Here is a 23,056-nt window from a genome sequence, read left to right as displayed (position 1 = left end):
TATAAAGTGTATCTACATATATTCACACTTGAATGAAGACATATATGTTAGTTACAACTTTTATATATAGAGAGGGATGAGTTTAAGTTACACACTTGGTATAACTCTAAGCAATGTTACCGCATTTAATAATTTGTTATTGAATTTATATCTTAAAAATATCACTGTTAAATTATAGTATCTTTATATATTTTATATACTTGTAAAATTTCAAGGTGATTAAAGATTAATGGTTATGTCATCAATTAATTGTTTAAATTCAATTATAATTTAAAATAATGTATAAAAAATGAGTTTATGAATCGAATGGTAAATAACATTCGATTGACATGAAAATTTACATGTATGTTAAAAATATATAGAACATATAATCCATCGGTTGAATTCTTAAAATATGAATTTAATAACAAATTATTAAATAGTTTAACATTTTTTAAAGTTATATTAGATGTAACTTGAACTTGCCCAACCCATAGAAAGAGAGAGATATAGGTCCAATCATTATATGTAAGCGACTTTGGCAGTTTGGCCTTGGCCTAGTCTCCGAGACTGAGAGGTTCAATCATTATTTAGGGACTTTGAATGTAACAATCACAAGAGCAGCTGCTGGTTATAATTTTTTTTTTTCTTGTGCCTATGTCAATTTTTGAATAATTCGACAGTTAAATAATGGAAATTGGTGGTGGAATTCAAAATGAGTAACACCACTATATATATACTATAAGGCACTTGATATTTCATGGTTATAACTGATGAAGCTTTTTATCTGATTAATACTATTTTCTCATTTGAGTTACTTGAGAATTGAGATGTAACTAAGGAGGTGTCTGCAATTGACTTCACTGCTTTGTTTTTTTTTAGGTAAATATATATGGGGAGGGTAGTGTGTTAATGGGATTTGAACCCCTCTTTCAAAGTCCACCTTCATTTTTTATTGATTCAGTCCATTTAGTCATTGACTTGTTCTGATGACTTTATCAAAGTCTCAGCATGGACTCTAGAACTTAACGTCGACGTCATAGATAACTGTGGCAAATATTATACAAATGTAAGTAACACCCGGTATATGATTTGAACGGGTCTATCTTAATTTTCTAATGCATATAAAATTCCAGCATCTCCTAAAATAAAGGGTTAAGCATGTGTTTAGTTCTTCAATACATTAAATGAGATTCTGACACCTGTTCAAATTCCAAATTCTACTGTGTACTGTACTGGACATAAACAGTGTTTTAAAATAAACAAAATCTAGCATCTATATATAGGAAGTTTTTTTGTACAGAAAACATACAGTAAACTCCTCTTCTCAGAACATATTGGGTGCTATATGGGTTTCCGATTCCACAAGATGCTTTTGCAAGTCACATGGGTTGGTGTGTTATTATCAGTGACTACTTCAGCCTCAGCTGTACTATCATATCCATCAGCCCTACCTAATTGTCAGAACAGTTGTGGAGGTGTCGAAATTCCATATCCTTTTGGTATGAATCAAGGATGTTACCTAGATGAAAGTTTTTCCATCACTTGTGATAATTCGACAAGCAAACCTATGTATGGAAATGTCATTGTTAAAAACATTTCCATCGAAGAACACAATATAGAGATCTTGGCCTATACAGCCAAGGACTGTTACCCCATCTACAATTTACCCTTCAAAAATTATGTGGCTCTGAATAATTCCAATTACCCCACTGGTCCCACTCTCTGGTCCCGTTATTTCACAATTTCTGACACTCAAAACGTGTTCATGGCCGTCGGGTGTGACACTTACGCATACCTTAATGGTTTTAAGAACAATCATTCTTTCTCCCTCGGCTGCACGTCGGTATGTGTAGATGCTAGCAATGTGGTCAATGGCTCTTGCTCTGGGATCGGCTGTTGCCAGACGGAAATTCCTGAAGGAATGAAAAATATTAGTTTGGAAGCGCATAGCTTTAATGATCATTCAAAAGTATTGAATTTTAATCCATGCAGCTATTCCTTTATTGTGCAAAAGGACAAGTTCAATTTCTCAGTTGATTCCCTTCAAAATCTTCCGGAAAAGATGCCAATGGTTCTTGATTGGGCTGTCGGAAATGAAACATGGGCGGCCGGTAATGAAACATGTGCTGTGAACACAAAGAATTATCCATGTGGAGGGAATAGCACTTGTAAGGGTTCTAAAAATGGAGGATACTTTTGTCTCTGCATGGATGGTTACCGTGGGAACCCATACCTCAAAGATGGTTGTCAAGGTATTCTTCTTGTATAATTTTGATATAGTCAACTATAAGGTGGCAGAGAATCATTTTCACCACTAGCTACGTCAGAATTGTGATATAAAAATTGTGTTCACGAACTTTCTTATAACCCTTGCTTGTATTTATATTTCCTCAAAGTTACTTAAAGATGGGCTTTATTACCACCAGATATTGACGAATGCAAAGAGGGCAATAACAACTGCACGAGCAAAAACACTAATTGTGTTAATGACCCAGGAAGTTATTATTGTGTGTGCAGCGTGGGGTACCATTTTGATGACGGAGGGGCATGTGTCCATCCATCATCCAATCTAGCAATTAAGCTCACCATTGGTAAGTATATTTAATTATGGGAAATTCTTGTTGTGTATAAATTATTTTACACAATATTATATATACTCCAAAAAAAAAAAAAAAAACTGAAATTGTGACTTTAAATCATGGTTTTATAGGTATTTTTGGTTATGTAAAATAATTTGTATGTATTAAATACAACCCTTTTATTACTAATATATATTGTGGTGCATTCTTGAAAAATGCTTATTGAGTTTGCAGTTGATTGTCAATTACAACTGTACCATATATATATATATATGAGTAATTAATTTATTAATTTGTACTTCAAGGGGATATCTTTATGATATTCTCTTCTCTCACATAATAGTGAGCTCTATTAACTAAATTTATAGTGAGAGTCATCATTAATTGTGAAGAATATTCACAAAATAAAAGTCTAGTGACATAAAAAATTTTCATAACTTTTCTTATAATGTTTGACATTTTATGTTATGACTGGTGGATTGTAAAAAAAGTGTTATTGTGAATTTATATGAAAGTAATGTTTCAATTATAACTTCTTTGTTTTAATCATAACTTCCTAACATCTAACGACAAGGTTATCAAAAAATTTGACTCTCTAGCTAGCATCACTTACATTATAGGATTATGTCATAGCACCCAATATTATTAAAATTATATCTATAGGCTTAATCTTCTGCCTTAAGTTATGTCTTTTTATATTATATAAATAATTTATTTAGAATCTCCCTAATATGTTATTTATCCAACACTAAAAAAATTCCATATGATTAAGACACTTTTTCCCCCCTAAACTATAATTATTTGTAGTTATATCTCAAATGGTTGAAACAATCAAATTAGGGGGGAAAAAAAACCTCAAATGGTTGAGGTAAGTGCCATTACCATTTTTTAAGGAAAAAAAAATTTTGAGATTTAATTTTTTACTGTTGCAAAATAATAAATAGTAAGAGTAATTCTACATTCACAAATTATTTTACAATATTTTACTTTATAATATTTTTACAAAATGTTTATGTGGTCCACAATTAATATTATTTTTTCATTTACTAATAATCATTTATTACATCAGCAGTTTGTAAATTTTTTTGTAAAATAGTTTGTATTTCTAGCATTATTCTAATAGTAATAAAGAATGATAGTTTGTTCGGAAAAATGAAAAGTAATTTGAATTGTAATTTTTTTTTTTTTTGATTTAGATTGGTTGGGATAGAACTTCCACATAATATTGAAATTTTTTCTTCAACTTATTGTTGGATTGAGATTTTGTCAATCCAATTAGTTAGTATTATCAGGGGGAAAAAAAAAAAGCAAAAGTGGATTATTGAATGTGGTGGGGAATAATTTAAAATCATTGTCCATGTGTTCAATAAAAAATTAAATAAATAGTCTTGAACTTTTAATATTCAACTTAACTCATATGTTTACCAACCTAATTTTTAGCCTATATTTATAAATTTATAGCATGAATGTATTCCATTAAATTGATTAAATTTTTAGCCTAGTTTATTTCTTTTTTATTTGCTTTTGGTTATCATCGAATAAAAAAGATTAAATTGAAATACTGTAATATGATATATTTAATTGAAGTCTTGCCAATCTGGAAATATCTGCATGGAATGAGAGAATGGGAATAGAGAGTGAAATAGTCCTCTCTCTCTGTCTCTGACGAAAGCCAATACTCTCAATATATATATATTTTTGGGAATGGTAATACTCTCAAAATTGATCTCTTATATTGTCAAATTTTATTATATTTTTTCTTTATTTTTACATTGTGAGAAAGAAAGTTTTCTTCATTGTTACTAACCTCTCTTGTTCTCTTCTTTAGCATTTTAACTTCCAAATATAATATAGATTTAAATTGACTTGATTCCCAAATTTTTGAAAAGAAAAAGGAAAAAGAAAAAGAAACTATACAACGTCTCTTTGTGTATATATATGGAGTATTACATTTGTTTCTTTCAAATATAGGTATTGGCATATGCATTATAGCTATGCTTGTCTGTAGCTCTTCGCTGTACTTGATAGTAAATCAAAGAAAGCTAATGAGGATTAAACAAAGGTTCTTTCAGCAGAATGGTGGTTTAATATTATAACAACAACTCTCTAGACAAGATAATTCAACTAACGTGGTAAAAATCTTTACAACAGAAGAGTTGGAGAAGGCTACCAACAATTATGATGAAAATCTAATCATTGGTCGAGGAGGGTTTGGTACTGTTTATAAAGGATTTTTACCAGATGATAGAATTGTGGCCATTAAGAAGTCAAAAATAGTAGATGAAAGCCAAATTGAGCAGTTCATCAATGAGTTAGTTGTCCTTTCTCAAATTAACCACACGAATGTGGTTAAACTATTGGGTTGTAGTTTGGAAACACAAGTTCCTTTGCTAGTTTATGAATTTGTACCTAATGGTACTCTCTTTGAGTACATACACCATGAAAGCAAGGTGTCTATTGTACCATGGGAAACTCGTCTTAGGATAGCTACAGAATCTGCAGAAGCACTTTCGTATTTGCACTCTTCAGCTTCTCCACCTATAATCCATAGAGATGTCAAGTCTTCAAACATATTACTAGATGGTAAACACATAGCAAAGGTATCAGATTTTGGAGCATCAAGATTAGTTCCACTTGACCAAACACAAGCCATAGCTACAATGGTGCAAGGAACTTTTGGATATTTAGATCCCGAATACTTGCACACAAGCCAATTGACAGAGAAAAGTGATGTTTACAGTTTTGGAGTGGTCCTTATGGAGTTATTAACAGGGAAAAAGGCAATTTCATTTGATAGACCTGAGGAGGAGAGAAGCCTTGCTTTGTATTTTCTTTCTTCTTTGAAAGAAAATAGATTGTTTGAAGTTCTTGAGAAGAATATAGCAAATGAAGAAAATGCAGAGCAACTGAAAGAAGTTTCAAATCTTGCAATGAGGTGCTTAAGATTGAAAGGGGAGGATAGACCTAATATGAAGGAAGTAGCAATGGAACTTTAGGGTTTAAGAAAGATGGAAAAGCATTCGTGGGTTAATGTAGGTTCCAACTTGGAAGAGACTGAATACTTACTTGGTGGGCCATCTGATTCTCGTGAATATGATGTTAGTAATAAAATAACCACTAGTTATGATATTGTGGAACATCACGTAATGTTGGCCTTCGATGATGGGAGATGATCAAAGCTTGGTAACATAAGTTTACCAAATGTCATATATATGCTAGTTTGTGTAATTTCTTGCCTTTCAATTTATTTCCTTTCCTTGTAATTTTTAGGAGTTTTCGCCTAAAATGCAAGTGCAGGGACAAATAATGAACTTGAAACTTCAAAATTGTAACTTTATTATAGTGCCTTTTTATTATTATCTTACTTTATTTGTAAACACTTCACATAAATCTCTTACCAATTTCTTTACATTTGTGTTTTCATATTAACATAAGTATACATAATTTATACTTAAAACAAAACTTTAACATGATATATATTATCTTCCCTTATACAAGAAAATTTCAAAAAAAAAAAATTTATTTATAAAATAACACACACACACACATACATACATACATATATATATATATATATATATAAATTTAGAGTAAATCAAGCATAGTTTCTAAGATGTCGTATAATAAATTCTCTAATTAAATTAAAATAAATAGTTGCATTAAATTTAATTGTCATTGAAATATATATCATTAATTGTGTTTTATTGGTCAATAATCATGTATTTGAATTTGATTGGGGGAATCTAATTCAAGCATTGTATCTAAGAAACTATACCTAAATTTTAGTCATTCAAAATATGATTGGGTTTTTTTTTGGGAAGGGGGGGGGGGGGGTTCTATAATACTAGAACAACTTGCTTTATGTCCACTCTACGCATGTATACACTACAAAAACATTCATTTGAGAGAGAGAACAACTTGCTTTATGTCCACTCTATGTATACACTACAAAAACATTCATTTGAGAGAGAGAGAGAGAGAGAGAGAGATTCAGGGCCTGTTTCGTTTAGAGGAGTTTTGAGTGATATGATCCAAAACTCATAACTGACTTATCAAAACACATGAGACCCACACAAATTTTTTTTTTTGGCTTGAGTTTTGAGTGATATGATCCAAAACTCATAACTGAGTTATCAAAACACATGAGACCCACACAAATTTTTTTGTTTGGCTTAATTTTCACATTGTGTTTCCACAACTCAAAACTCACAAATTTTGAGTTAGAGTGATGGAAATACAAAACAAGAATCCGATGTTTTCAAAAGCTGAGATACATAACTTAGTGTCACCATTGTAAATTTTCGAACTTTGTGGAGCCCACAACTTCTGTGTTGTCATGTCAACTCAGAGCTATTACCATTGCAAATTCAAGGTGAAGACCATTTCTCTTTCTCACTTCCCTCAAAATATTTCAACCAAAATTTCCCCCCTTTCTCACTTCCCTCTCTCTGTTTTCCTTTTCTCTTCTCTTCGAATTGGCTGATGGTGATGGTGGTGGTATGGGCTACAGATGGGTTTTGCGTGGGGGTTGTGGTTGCATCTGGGGATGGTATGGAGGAGGCTTGAAGGCAATAGCAGCCATGGGAGGTGGATCGTTGTTGGCTGGGTTTTAATTCCTAGGTCATTTCTGTCACACCCCAAACCCCAAAGGGTCCAAAGCATGAGAAATACATCTCAAAGTACTTGTAGATTTTTTTTTTTTTTTTTCCTTTTTGACAATCCAATCCACATAAATCATATCCAATACCAACATCAAGAATTATCGTAACAATTCCATTGAATATACTCTCAGAGTAAGTTAGATCTCTAAGCAATAATTACAAGGACCAATGGCCACAAACGAATAGAAGTCTGAATAAATAATTACATATCAACAACTTGTCCCATTAATAGGAAGAAAGTCACAACCACTATAATACACAAAAGAATGAGTCAAGCCTACTCTAAGATGTACAACATCTAATATCTCCATTACAAAAGTTCAGCCTCCATCAGTAATTAGTCTAACTACTATTAGCCACCAAAAAGCTGTCTCAAAAGATTGTTACCTACTCTAAAAAGTTTATAAAATAATGGAATGATACAGAGCCCAGTAAGTAGCATAATTAATGAGATGGGGTAAATGCAAGTTTCATCTTCAAAAATAATAATATGACAAGAATGATTAAGTAATGAAACACAAAATTTCTCAAAATAAATACCTTGAAACTATATACTATAATCTATGAGCATCAACAATATAATTTCCAAAGTCATAATATCTAACATAAGATAAATTATCACAAATATACCACACTACCACATAGACCGATCAAGGGATCCACCAATTCACAACTAGCATGATATTGTCCTCTCTGGTATGCATACACTTGGCCCGATGGACATCAACCTCACCCATACCCTCAAGGTTTTTCTCTCCCCCCATGGGCAGTAAAGAGAGCGCGTCAAATAGGACCTCTCTTGCATGTGGTCTCTTGGCCCCATGAGCAGCAGCCTCATCCACACATAATCAAGGAACCTCTTCCCCCTATGAGCAGCAGGGAAGAATGCGTCATCCAAAGTGAAAAGGCACTAACTTGGATTTGATTTCGTTGTCACAAAGACTACGAAAACCAAATCAGGTGATCACCGAGAAATCACATATGGCATGGTGTTAAAACCACATAAAGCTCACAGGTATATATTTCCTTTCAAATACATAGTTCATAGCCAGGTAGTTTCAGAAAAATCTTAAATAATCTAAATTCCACAAAGTTTATAAGGTTTTCAACTTCATTCTTATCAAGAGATTTTCTTTTAATTTCTCACATAACAAGACAAGATAAGCATCTTTAAATTTTTTAATATACCATAAAATCCATGATTTCCTTATCAAAGATTAAATAAAAGACGCTCTTCTTTTTCTTTTTCATATCAACGATTCATTCATTTCCCTAGATGCAATACCAAATATATATATATATATATATATATATAGGTTACAACACAATAGTTTTTAGAAAAATATAGTTTCCATAGGTAGTTTCCAAAAGTGTGTCTAACCCAAAAACAACATTTATGCAACAAGGTTATTTTTTAAAATCCCATTAAAAAGCTACTTACCTCACAACCGCAAAATCCTAATTCTCTAAGCTCCAAGGAGATTAGCTAGAACCTAAACAATATCAAGTAAACCTACCACAATAAGCATAGAGCTTGAAATTGTATCTAGCTACAATTTAGGAATTGCCAAGTGAACATTTAATTAGGTAAGCCTAGTATTTAACCTCATCAATAATAATATATTCCACTTCTATAGTTTCTCAACAAATTGATTCACAAGGCATAAACTCCAATTTATAAAGTTAACCTATTTAATATCATCTCCAATATAATGACTAGCATCCATAAAATTTACACTACATCATTAAGAGACCCATGAAAGCAAAATCAATATATCCTCCAAGACAATAAATTTAGAACTACAACTAACTCCAAATAAACCCAATGGCAATGGAAAAATTAAATTTACTAACCATCACATGTTAAAACTCAAAACCCCTAAATTTTCCACCATAAATAAACCTTAGGTAGTCATCATTAGCACAAACTATATACCCACTCATCAAATAATTCCACCAATACAAAACCCATACATAAAAACACATAAATATCACTTCCAATGCTTATAAATCACATGGGTAACATTATTAAAGCTTGGATAAAAATATAACCTCAAGCAATATAAAACCCACCAAAAAGATTAGAAAATTTTACCTCAAAAAAAGATGTCAAGGTTTTTATGGGTTCTCAAGAATTTTTCGGTGATCTTGCTGGAAAAATGATGGTGGAAATGGTGATATGGAGGTGCCGGCAAGAGAGTTTAAAGGAGTGAAGAGGAGTGTTCCACCAAAAATGAGCAAGAAGAAAAAAGAAAGAAAAGAGAAGTAAGGAAGTGAGGAGCTGGTCAAAGAGAATAAGAGATAAGTGAAAAAGGAGTGGTGGGTAGTGGGGTTAGGTGGGGCATGTGGGAACCCCCAAAAAAAAAAAAAAAATCTGATCTTGACTCTTTTTTTTTTTTTTTTTTTTTTTTTAACTGATTGGGATGGTACATTCTTCCCCTCTTATAAAAATTTCTTCCTCAAAATTTTACGTACCTTGATCTTGAAAAAGGCTTGGATATCTTGACAACATATCGTCCTCACATTCCCAAGATGCCTCTTTCACTGAATGATTCTTCCAAAGCACCTTTACCCAAGATATTGTTCTACTATGTAACACTTGCTCCTTACGATCCAAAATCTCTACCGGAACTTCTTCATATGATAAATCATCTCTAATCTGAAGAGGCTCATAGCTCAAAACATGTGAAGGGTCAGGAATATATTTCCTCAACATAGACTCATGGAAAACATTATGAATTCCTGACAAGGCCGGTGGTGGGGCAATTCTATATGCAACTTCGCCCACTCTCTCCAAGACCTCAAAAGGCCCTACAAACCTAGGGCTTAACTTACCCTTTTTGCCAAATCTCATTACCCCTTTCATAGGTGCAACCCGTAGGAAAACTTTATCTCCAATTTCAAGTTCCAAAGCCTTCCTTTTAATATCATAATAGCTCTTTTGTCTACTTTGGGCTACTCATAGTCGATCACGAATCATATTTACCTTTTCACAAGTCCTCTGAATAATCTCTGGCCCCAAGATTTTTCGTTCTCCTACCTTATCCCAACAAATTGGGTATCTACACTTTCTCTCGTACAAAGCCTCATAAGGCGTTGCTTTAAAACTTGAATGGTAACTATTATTGTAAGCAAACTCTACCAAAGGTAAGTGACTAGCCCAACTCCCTTTAAAATCCAAAACACATGCTCTCAACATATCTTCTAGAGTTTGAATAGTCCTTTCAGATTGTCCATCTATCTGAGGGTGGCAAGTTGTGCTAAAATCCAATCTTGTACCCAAGGCCTTTTGCACACCACCCCAAAAATGAGAAGTAAACCTTAGATCTCTATTTGAAACAATAGAAGCAAGTATTCCATGAAGTCTCACATTCTCATCAACATAGAGTTGAGCTAACTAATCAAGGGAGTAGTTCATCCGAATAGGGAGAAAATGAGTTGTTTTTGTCATTCTATCAACAATCACCCAAATAGCATCATGACCCTTAGGAGATCTCGGCAATCTTGAAACAAAATCCATAGTGATTTTCTCCCACTTCCATTGGGGAATAGGAAGTGGTTGCAACAAACCTGAGGGTCATTGGTGCAACACCTTAACTTGCTGACAAGTCAAGCATTGCTCTACAAAGTGAGCAATCTCCCTTTTCATATTATTCCACCAAAAGTTTTCACAAAGATCATGGTACATCTTTGTACTACCTGGATGTATTGTATATGGGGAATAGTGAGCCTCCTCTAGAATCTCCTTTTTAATCAATGGATCATTTGGCACACAAAGTCTACTCCCAAATCTCAAAGCACCATCCTCAAAGATAGAAATTTCAGATTTCTTTCCACTACACACCTCATCCATGATTTTCTTTAAATGTGGGTCATCGGCCTGTGACAATTTAATTCTTTTCACCAAAGTTGGTTAAACACTCAAACTAGCCAGGTAGGCCTCAAAATGGCCCATAACAACCTCAATCTCCATTCTTTCAAGATCCCGAATAATTTCCTTTTGAGTGGTTAGCAAAGCAGCTAAAAAACTTGAAGGCTTTCTACTAAAAGCATCAGCTACAACGTTAGCCTTACCAGGATGATAGTTAATAGAGCAATCATAATCCTTAACCAATTCCAACCATCTCCGTTGCCTCATATTTAACTCCTTTTGGGTAAAGAAATACTTTAAACTTTTATAATCAGTGAAAATCTCGCATCTTTCCCGATACAAATAATGTCTCCAAATTTTCAAAGAAAAAACAACTGCAGCCAACTCCAAGTCATGAGTGGGGTAATTTTTCTCATAGTTTTTCAACTGAAAAGAGGCATAAGCCACAACCTTCCCATTTTGCATCAACACAGAACCAAGTCCCTTATGAGAAGTATCACTATAAATGACAAAACCCCTTGTACCTGAAGGGATAGTTAACACTAGAGCTGTGACCAATCTCCGCTTTAGCTCTTGGAAGCTTTTCTCACATTCTTCCTTCCACTCGAATTTAATATTCTTCTGAGTTGATTGTGTCAAAGGAGCTACAATGCGGGAAAATCCCTCTACAAATCTTCTATAGTAACTAGCAAGGCCCAAGAAACTTCTAACCTCACTCACATTTGTAGGCCTATCCCAATTAACCACTGCTTTTATCTTATTAGGATCCACTGTAATTCCATCCTTAGATATCACATGACCCAAGAACACTACTTGATTCAACCAGAATTCACACTTCTTCAACTTAGCATACAACTTCCTTTCTCTTAGAATCTGTAAAACAATCCTCAAGTGTTCTTCATGCTCTTCTTGACTCTTAGAATAAATCAAAATATCATCAATGAACACAATGACAAATTGATATAAGTACTCATGAAATACCCTATTCATCAAATCCATAAAAGTAGCAGGGGTATTCGTTAATCCAAACGGCATCACCAAAAATTCATAATGGTCATATCTAGTATGAAAGGTCGTCTTTGGTATGTCCTCACCCTTAATCTTCAATTGGTGGTAACTAGAACAAAGATCAATCTTAGAAAAGACTTGTGCTTCTTGCAACTGATCAAATAGGTCATCAATACGAGGCAAAGGATATTTATTCTTTATGGCGACTCTATTAAGCTCACGGTAATCAATACATAACCTTAGAGACCTATCCTTTTTCTTGACAAATAAAACTGGAGCTCCCCAAGGCGAGGCACTTGGGTGAATAAACCCCTTGTCCAGCAATTCCACCAATTGCTTCTTTAGTTCTTTCAACTCTGTGGGTGCCATCCTATATGGTACCCTAGAAATAGGTGCAGTTCCTGGAAGGAGATTAGTAGAGAACTCAATCTCACGATCCGGGGGCAACCCAAGTAGATCATCAGGAAAAACATCTAAAAATTCCCTCACTATGGGAATGTCTCTTATCTCCAATTCTCCACTTTGTAAATCCATTACACTAGTAAGGAATCCTTGGCATCCCTTTCTAAGCAAGCGGTTTGCTTGTATGCATGATATCACACGAGGCATAAAAGGCAAACATGAAGCCTTAAATAGAAATTCTGATTCACCTGGAGGCCTAAACACCACCTCTTTCTCAAAACAATGCACACTAGCATGGTAAAAAGCCAACCAATCCATGCCCAAAATGACATCAAAATCATGCATATCTAACAACACCAAATCAGCCAATAACTCTCTACCCTCAATACAAATAATACAAGACTTAAGCATAAGATTAGTCATTAAAGTATCACCAATAGGGGTAGAAACCGATAATCCAAAATCAAGTAGTTCGGGGCTCTCGTCATGATCTTTAGCAAATGCACAATAAACAAAAGAATGCGTAGAACCAGGATCAAAAAGAACTTTAGCATGTGCAGAGAACAAAGGAAGTATACCTGCCACCACTGTATCTGTGGCCTGAGTATCTGATGTGAACCCCATCAAGAATAACGAGACCCAACAACGAAAGGGAACCCAAGATCATTCTATGGACAGATTCAAATGGGAGACCTCGACCTGTTGTTTATGACAAACAAGAACCTCGGTATAAGGAAGACGCCACAAACGGTGGTGGAAACTCCGTTTGATAAGTCGAGATGAACGCCACGGGAATTCCCGATTCGAGTAGTTCTTCAAAGAACCAAAGAGAATAAACCTCACAAGTTTTATCAATAATGTCTGAAAAACGTTTACAGACTTAGATGACTATTTAAGAGCTCCTTAAAACTTGAAAGACAAGAAAATATTTTCTAAAATAACTCCTAATTGATACCTAACCATATTAGGAATAAAGTTTGACTTAAAAAACATTAAATACACCTAAAAACAAGGAAATAAATCACCTAAACCTAGAATAACATTTTTTACATAGACCCAAAATATTTCATGCCAATTCTTAGCCTTGACCGGATCCTTCTAGAACTTGAATCAAGGTGATGATTTTTTGTTGCCCACGTGGATCATGCTCAATGGGCCTCCACGAGTTTGCTTGAGCCCATAACTCTTGGACGAGTCCATTGAGTACATCCTTGAACTTCTTTGCTCGTGCTCTTGTAACTGGCCCAATTGGTACTTGAACGAGATCCTTCGAAGCGGTGCCTTGATCTCCATCAGTATCCTGAGTAGTCAAGGCATACACTCTACCTTGCACCTTCTTCACATTGTCATTACCCTTTGTAACTTGAGATGAGGAAGAGGAACCCGAGCCCTTAGAACTTGGACAATTTCTAGCAAAGTGTCCGGGTTGCTTACAAGTAAAGAAAATCTTGACCCCATCACAATTGTGTCCATCATGAAGTTTACCACAATGAGAGCAAGACTTCTTATCACCAGATTGAGGATAGGCACTCTTGCTATGCCTAGAAGATTGTCCTCTATTACCTGAGTTTTTAAAGAATCATTTCTTATGCCCTTGACCCTTACTATGTTGAGAATTAAAGGGCCCTTGCTTCTTTTCACTCTTCTTGGAACTGGGGTTGTACTTAAAGTCTTCTTCAAGATTTATTGCCCGCTTCACAGCCTCAGTAAAAGTATCCACTCCAAAGGCTATAATGAGAGGGCGAATCCTACCATTAAGGCCTTCCCGAAACTTTTTCACTTTCATGGACTCATCCGGAATCAAGTAAGGAGCAAAGCGAGAGAGCTCAACAAACTTTGTAGCATACTCCTTTACTGTCATAGCCCCCTGAACCAAATTAGAAAATTCTCTTGCCTTACGGCCCCTCACTACATTGGGGAAGTATGTCCTATTAAAAACTTCCTTAAACTTCTCCCAAGTAATGGGAGTGTCCCTTCCCAACTCCATCCTTAACAATTGCTCAGTGCTTGACCACCATCTTTCAGCAGAACCCTAAAGGGCAAAAGTGGCATACATCACCTTCTTAGCGTCAGTGCATCCAAGGGCTCTTAGTAATTTTTCTATCTTTAGCAGCCAATTCTCTGCTGCCATAGGATCAGACTCCCCATCAAATTTTGGAGGGTTTTGTTTATGGAACTCCCCAAAAGTGCAACCCTCCCTCCTACGCTCACCACCCTGGACTACACTAGCAGTCCTAGCATAAATCCTGTCTTCCATTACCACCTCATCAATTCTACTACCATCAGGAGTGACAGATCTCTCACGCTCTTGGCGTTGCCTATGGCCATGCTCTGAAGCTGTAACCTCATCCACATGCCTTACTTTACGTGCTTTGTTTTTAGGAGGCACAATATACCAAGGTACTTGTAAGGTTGAATTTAATCAACCATCTTATTGGCTTTATTCCGTTCCAAATTTGCTTGTATTTCAGCATTTAGTAACCCTGTGTTTAGGTGGGTTTGTTGTAAGGGTAGTGAGTGAGATGGAGTGTTGATTGCTCAAGAGTGTGCAAGAAAACAGAGACTCGCGGCTTGATCTCGTGGGTGGCTCGCGGCTGCAAGCCGCCAGATGCAGCACACGTGCCAAGCGTGCCAGAAGATGAACAGTCATGCTAGTTGGAGCACTACAGGACAAAACAGGACAACTGGCCATATGGTTATCTCGCGACTGGGTCTCGCGACTTAGTCAAGTCGCGAGGCCAAGCCGCGAGCTACCCTTGTTTTGTAAAACCTGACGTTTCACATTCCTCACTCATTTCAGTATAAATACCCCTTATACCCACATATGAAAGAGAGCTTCCAGAGAGAATTTTGAGAGAGAAACCCTAGAGTAAAACGAGATTGATTCACCTACAATCTATACATTAGAGTCTCTTCAAATTCCTCAACTCTCTTCCTCTCCATTGTCAAACTCTTGAGAAGCATTTTACCAAAACCTTGTTCTCACCATATTCATCACTGTGAGAGGGCTGTTCGGTGTTCTGGGAAGCAGTTAGGAAGGAACCAATCTACATTGGTTGATGCTACGGTCTAGTAGCGGAATCCAGGAAGCTAGAAAAGAAAAAGGTTCGGTGCAACCTCGTTGGAGCAAGAAGCTTGGAGGGCTTAGGTGCACTGGGTAGATTAGGCTTGGAGGGTCTATTACTGTCCATGTATCCCAACTACATTTTCTAGTGGATTGTTTACCACTTGGAGGGCGGCGGAGAGGTTTTACGCCGGGGGCTTCGGTTTCCTCTTCGATAACACATCGCGTGTTGTCTTTGTGTTTGCATCTTCCTTCCCTTTTATCTTTGCCTTTTATTATCTGCTGTGGGTTGTGATTTTAATTTGACTTAGATAGTTTTTCCAATTCTATATTATAGCTTATGTTCATTTTCCGCACACTAGTTGTTTGACATAATGTTTGAATTGGTTACGTTGTAAATTGGGGGTCTAAACGTTCAAGGGTGTTTATACACATATTTGAACTTTCAGTACTTATACCTATACCCAAGAAACAAGCAAGTAAATCACAAGGCAACATAGAAGGTTAGCAAAGAAAAGATAGATAAGGAAAAAGGAATAGCAGGTGGAAGCTAAAACAAAGGTACAAAATAAAGAATTCATTAAAACCCTAATGCTCTGAATTAGATCAAAATCAATTTCTATTTCCAAAGTCTACAGAATCATAACCTAAGCTCTGATACTATAACTATCACGCCCCAAACCCCAAAGGGTCCAAAGAATGAGAAAGACATCTCAAAGTACCTGTAGATTTTTTTCCCCCCTTTTTGACAATCCAATCCACATAAATCATATCTAATACCAACATCAAGAATTATCATAATAATTCCATTAAATATACTCTCAGAGTAAGTCAGAGCTCTAAGCAATAATTACAAGAACTAATGGCCACAAATGAATAGAGGTCTGAATAAATAATTATATATCAACAGCTTGTCCCATTAATGGGAATAAAGTCACAACTACTATAATACACAAAAGAATGAGTCAAGCCTACTCTAAAATGTACAACATCTAATATCTCCATTACAAAAGTTCAACCTCCATCAGTAGTTAGTCTAACTACTATTAGCCACCAAAAAACTATCTCAAAAGATTGTTGCCTACTCTAAAAAATTTATAAAATAATAGAATGAGACAGAGCTCAGTAAGTAGCATAATTAATGCGGGTGGGGGAAATGCAAGTTTCATCTTCAAAAATAATAATATGACAAGAATGATTAAGTAATGAAATACAAAATTTCTCAAAATAAATACCTTGAAACTATATACTACAATCTGTGAGCATCAACAATATAATTTCCAAAGCCATAATATCTAACATAAAATAAATTATCATAAATATACCACACTACCACATAGACTAGTCAGAGAATCCACCCATTCATAACTGGCATGATATTGTCCTTTCTGGTATGCAGACTCTTGGCCCCATAGACAGCAGCCTCACCCATACCCTCAAGGTTTTTCTCTCCCCCATGGGCAGCAAAGAGAGCACGTCAAATAGGACCTCTCTTACATGTGGTCTCTTGGCCCCAAGGGCAGCAACCTCACCCACACACAATCAAGGAACCTCTTCCCCCTATGGGTAGCAGGGAAGAACGCATCATCTAAAGTGAAAGGGCACTGACCTGGATTTGATTTCGTTGTCACAAAGACTACGAAAACCAAATCAGGTGATCACCGGGAAATCACACATGGCACGGTGTTAAAACCACATAAAACTCACAAGTATATATTTCCTTTCAAATGCATAGTTCATAGCCAGGTAATTTCAGAAAAACCTTAAATAATCTAAATTCCACAAAGTTTATAAGGTTTTCAACTATATTCTTGTCAAGAGATTTTCTTTCAATTTCTCACATAACAAGACAGGATAAGCATCTTTAAATTTTTTAATATACCATAAAATCCATGATTTCCTTATCAAAGTTTAAATAAAAGATGCTCTTTTTTTTTTTTTTTTTTTTTTTTCATATTAACAATTCATGCATTTCCCCAAATGCAATACCAAATATGATGCATTTTCATATATATATATAGGTTACAACACAATAGCTTTTAGAAAAATATAGTTTCCATAGGTAGTTTCTAAAAGTGTTTCTAACCCAAAAAAAACATTTATGCAACATGGTTATTTTTCAAAATCCTATTAAAAAGCTACTTACCTCGCAACCGCAAAATCCTAATTCTCCAAGCTCCAAGGAGATTAGCTAGAACCTAAACAATATCAAGTAAACCTATCACAATAAGCATAGAGCTTGAAATTGTATCTAGCTACAATTTAGGAATTGCCAAGTGAGCATTTAATTAGGCAAGCCTAGTATTTAACCTCATCAATAATAATATATTCCACTTCTATAGTTTCTCAACAAATTGATTCACAAGGCATAAACTCCAATTTATAAAGTTAACCCATTTAATATCATCTCCAATATAATGACTAGCTTCCATAAAATTTACACTACATCATTAAGAGACCCATGAAAGCAAAATCAATATATCCTCCAAGACAAGAAATTTAGAACTTCAACTAACTCCAAATAAACCCAATGGCAATGGAAAAATTATATTTACTAACCATCACATGTTAAAACTCAAAACCCCTAAATTTTCCACCATAAATAAACCTTAAGTAGTCATCATTAGCACAAACCATATACCCACTCATCAAATAATTCCACCAATACAAAACCCACACATAAAAACACATAAATATCACTTCCAATGCTCATAAATCACATGGGTAACATTATTAAAGCTTGGATAAAAATATGACCTCAAGCAATATAAAATCCACCAAAAAGATTAGAAAATTTTACCTAAAAAAAAAAGATGTCAAGGTGTTTATGGGTTCTCAAGAATTTTCCAGTGATCTTGCTGGAAAAATGATGGTGGAAATGGTGATATGGAGGTGCCGGCAAGAGAGTTTGAAGGAGAGAAGAGGAGTGTTCCACCGAAAATGAAGAAGAAAATAAAAGGAAGAAAAGAGAAGTAAGGAAGTGAGGAGCCGGTCAAAGAGAGTAAGAGATAAGTGAAAAAGGAGTGGTGGGTAGTGGGGTTAGGTGGGGCATGTGGGAACCCAGTTTGAACTGATGTTGGCTGGGTTTAAACCAGTGATGGGTCTTGCTTTGGTGTGGGTTTTGCTTCGGTGTTGGTTTTGTTTCAATTGGTTGTTAGCTAGGTTTGAATCTGTGATGGGTTTTGCTTTGGTGTGGGTTTTGCTTTGATTGGGTGTTGGTTGGGTTTTGCTTCGGTGATGGGTTTTGGTTCGATTGTTTCAATGGCTTTTACTTCGATGTTGGCAGTGGTGGTTCGATGGTGTCTGGTGTTGGTTCAGTGGTGGGTTTGTGGTTCAGTGGTGGCTAGTGTTTCAGTGTTGGTAGTGGGTGGTTCCACAATGACTCAGTGGGAGAAGTAAAGCAGAAGAAGTTTTTTGGTTAATGAGACGTAGGTAGCAACAGTAGGCAACACTCAGTAGTGTCAGTGGTGGGGTCCACGGTTTTGGGGAAAAGTTGTAGAGATATGTAACTAAGAACTATGTCCAAACATGTGTTTTGTAATTTTTGAGTAATGGTGAGGTTTGAGTAGGGAGTTATGAGTTTTGGGTTTGAGTTATGGGCCGGATTTTGAAAATTGAGTCAACTACCTTTAAACCAAACGGGCTCTCAATCACCATCTGATGGGGACTATAACTGAGTCTCTTTGAAGATTGCAGAGAGCAATTATAATGTACCTTCATCAACATCATTATTTATTTTAAAATTAAGATTTTTTTTAATTATTATTTATAAAATATTCAGAAAAAATTTATTGATAATATTAAAACTCAGTATAACATTTACAATTTACACACAAGTCTTGGAGGAGATCAGATATATCCAGATTTGGTCATCAGTACAACAATCACATGCATACTTGTTGTGCTAAGTATAGTGCCGTTCTCGTGGGGGAGTTCGTAAAAGATATTATTCTTATATTTTATATAGTCGAAGTTATTTTTGCTCCTATATATCTTTACTTAGAATATAAAGAATAATCTAGTCTAGCATAAAATCCTGCCTTTTTTATACTAGCCAGAAAATATTTCAATAATCTAACATGTAATCGATCCAATTAATTTAAATCCTAGCTAGCCTGATAATTTAACCTGAAAAGAAAAAGAAAATGAATCTACGTCGCTTTCAACAATGGATACGCCCATGACTTGACATAATAGCCCAGCCCATGCATAAATTTCGCCAGCTAAATTTGGTAATTTACAGACAGAAAATATGATCAGTATCCAAATAATGACGATAAATTTGATTTTATTTTTTAATTGTTTTTGTATATTCCACCAAAAAGGCCGTGGCCTCTTGGAAAATACCCTGCCGTTGGTCTCTATATAAATTATGGCTTCTATTAGAGTTTTGTACTAATAAAATTAAGCTTATACTAGCTAGGAGATACTCACATGCATAAAATGCAGTCTCTCCAATTATTTTCATGCATTACCCTTTTGTTACTATACTGCAGTGTGTCTATATCAGCTTTCTTGTGTGAACTAAATGAAGCCAACCCCTTCAAAGTTGCATTTACCATCACTGTATGTCATGACTCAAATCCAAGCAAAAGCTAAGCAGGTGATAACGACTGCACACTTATAAAGTAAGCACCCTTAAAAAAATAAATAAATAAATAAATAAAAATAAACTACTTTTTATTTATTTATTTATTTTGAACCGGTTATCAGACTGTAGATATTGTAGGCTGTCACGGAAACTTCACGAACATTCAAAGCGACATTGATTCTATTCCTTCAGGCAACACTAAGTGGATACGGATTCAAATTTTTGCTGGCGTATACAGGTTAAAAAAAAAAAAAAACACTTCAAAACCTATCTAGTTGAGGCATAAATATATTTGCAACTTGTATATATGTGTAGAGTTATTAGTGTATTTGTTTTTTCTTTTCTTTTTTATGAATGAGTTCTTAGTGTATTGTACAGCTTATTAATTTGATTATGAGGTTTTGTATATTTAATTATCTTATTGTGCAGAGAAAAAGTCACAATCACATACGATAAAACATGTATTTTCCTTGATGGAGCAGGCCGACATGTTACGTTAATTGAATGGGGTGATCATAAACTTTTGAATTCTAGCTCTACTTTCACTTCAGTTGCTGAAAATCTTGTGGTCAAAGGCATTGGATTTAAGGTAAGGATACTGATAGCAATAACTTTTGGTGTAGATAGAGTTCAAACCTTCGATCTCTTATTCAATGACTAAAAACTTATTAGTTAAACTAATAAAAACTTTATTAGTTAAACTAATTTAAACTCACGCTAGCCCAAGTACTTGAATAAATGCATGTGCAAATTATTTAGTATTAATGTTAAATATTGTATAACCCATGTGTAAAACTCTTAACAGAACACATACAATATTGGTCTGTACAGCCCAAAACAGAAACGCCACAGACCAGCTTTGGCAGCTGAAATACTAGGGGACAAAGCTGCTTTCTACAACTGCAGCTTTTCGGGGATGCAAGATACCTTGTGGGATGCCGTAGGCCGCCATTACTTTTACCAATGCTACATCCAAGGTGGAATTGATTTTATATTTGGCAATGGCCAATCTTTCTTTGAGGTGAAAGCAAAATTATTCATTTTCGTTTATATTTTATCCTAAACAAAATTATTCGATCATGTAATAACTTTTTTTTTTTTTTTGTTTTGGATATGTAGTAAAGTGTTGTACATTATTCATTGGGAACCTAACTCGGCTATATAACAGCACAGGGAAGGGACTCAGCTGATGATCCTTCTGGCTTTGTGTTTAAAGATTGTGAGATTCTTGGGGAAGGTAAAGCTTACCTTGGGAGAGCTTTTTCTAGAGTAATTATTGCCAATTCAAAGTTATCAGATGTAGTAGTCCCGCAGGGCTGGAATGCTTGGTTCAACGTGGGCCATGAGTAAGAAATTCAATCTCTCGGAAACATTGATGTCCATGTTATTATTTTTTGTCTACGTTTATCTTTTATTATCAGGGCCGGCCCAAGACCTAGGCAAATTAGGCTTGGACTAAGGCCCACCACACCAAAAAAAAATAAAAAAAATACCCCTAGGAAAAAGGGCCCCCTCTAGAATCATACCATATAAGAATTTTTTTTATTTTTTTATTTTTTATTTTTTTACAAGAAAGAATTTCTACTCTAATCTAATCTAAGTATATATGTATGTAAAACTCTTTTTAGAGACTTGAATCCCGACTCTTGCCCCCCACACCTTACAAGTATTTATATTTGTGGAGTGAGGAGAAATAAAAAGACTGTAGAATTTTTAAAATCTTTTAAAATGTGCTAATTAAATTTGCCACCTCATCAAAAGATTCTATAAATATCAAAATGGTGATAATCAACTTCTTTTTAAATTTTTTTTTAAAAAAAAAATATTGAATGACATGGTTTAATCAAATTTATTTGTTTCAAAATAAATAACCCCAATTTAAAATAATATGGATTCTATAACTCTAAGAAGTCTAGATGGTCATAATCTAGACATGCACTCACACATATACATATATTTGCATGTTAAATTAAGGCTTGCTCTTTGATGTCTTATATATGTATGATAGTAGTCAGCAAGAGACTTGTAACTCAAACTTCTTGTTCTTTTCAATGAAGATATCTAGCTAGGATTCAAATCCTCTCACCCTAATTATTGATATATCAATAAAAAATAATGTTTAACAATACTCTCCATATACAAAATGCAGAGTTCAATTTACATACGTGGAGGTGGATAATACTGGACTAGGAGCAAACACTTCTCATCGTGTTCCTTGGCTAAAGAAATTGAGTGTGGGTGATCTCGATCAATTTTTAAGTGTTGATAGATTCATAACCACAAAGAATGGATTGCCAATCTGCCTACAATCGTTTGATTAAGCATTATTTTGTTTACCAAAGTTGTTTGTTATGTATCAAAGGAAAAAATTCAATATGTAGCCATCACAGTTGGCTTTACTTTTAGTGAATTTGTTACTATAATACAATAGTGTTTTTTTAAAATAATATATTACAATTTAATCATTTGAAGTAAAATATAACTTACCAATTTAATTTTTTATTTGGAAAAGTGGTTGATGTCTAGTTTAAAATGGAAGAAGCCTTTGTGTCTCTCTTCTTAACAAAAACATTATAATAACCTAAATATAATTTTTTTTTTTTTTTTAATTTTAGGCGGGGGAGGAGGATTCTAGCAGTTAATATCTCTATTGATCATTGAAAATATAGAGATACCATTTAAGTTGTTGAAATTTTTTGAAGTCCATGGTCATTAACAATTTAGATGTGATTTAACTTTTATGCATGTGTGTGTGTATATATATATATATATATATATATATATATCCGATGTTGCATCAACCCTTTGAGCCTCTTTGGGGTTGAATATGGAAACCTAATATGCATGGGGGACAGAAAATCCTAAGCTGAGTTCTTGCCAACCAATGCCAATTTAGCT

General features: G+C 34.6%; 1 protein-coding gene and 1 pseudogene across 1 annotated transcript; one reads left to right on the top strand and one right to left on the bottom strand.

Moving 5' to 3' along the window:
* The first annotated feature begins 1,327 nt into the window (after window positions 1-1,327).
* LOC115988174 lies at window positions 1,328-5,734 on the top strand (annotated as a pseudogene).
* Window positions 5,735-9,689: 3,955 nt separating this feature from the next.
* Window positions 9,690-11,075, bottom strand: LOC115984869. Its single transcript, XM_031107865.1, has 2 exons — window positions 10,922-11,075; window positions 9,690-10,177 (listed from the first exon to the last, which is right to left on the bottom strand). Exons 1-2 carry the CDS (start codon window positions 11,073-11,075, stop codon window positions 9,690-9,692), a joined length of 642 nt encoding a protein of 213 aa, XP_030963725.1.
* Between the last annotated feature and the right edge of the window lie 11,981 nt (window positions 11,076-23,056).

This window comes from Quercus lobata, chromosome 4, assembly GCF_001633185.2.
Source record: "Quercus lobata isolate SW786 chromosome 4, ValleyOak3.0 Primary Assembly, whole genome shotgun sequence".
Lineage (NCBI taxonomy): Eukaryota > Viridiplantae > Streptophyta > Magnoliopsida > Fagales > Fagaceae > Quercus > Quercus lobata.
This window is presented reverse-complemented; position numbering and strand designations above follow the sequence as displayed.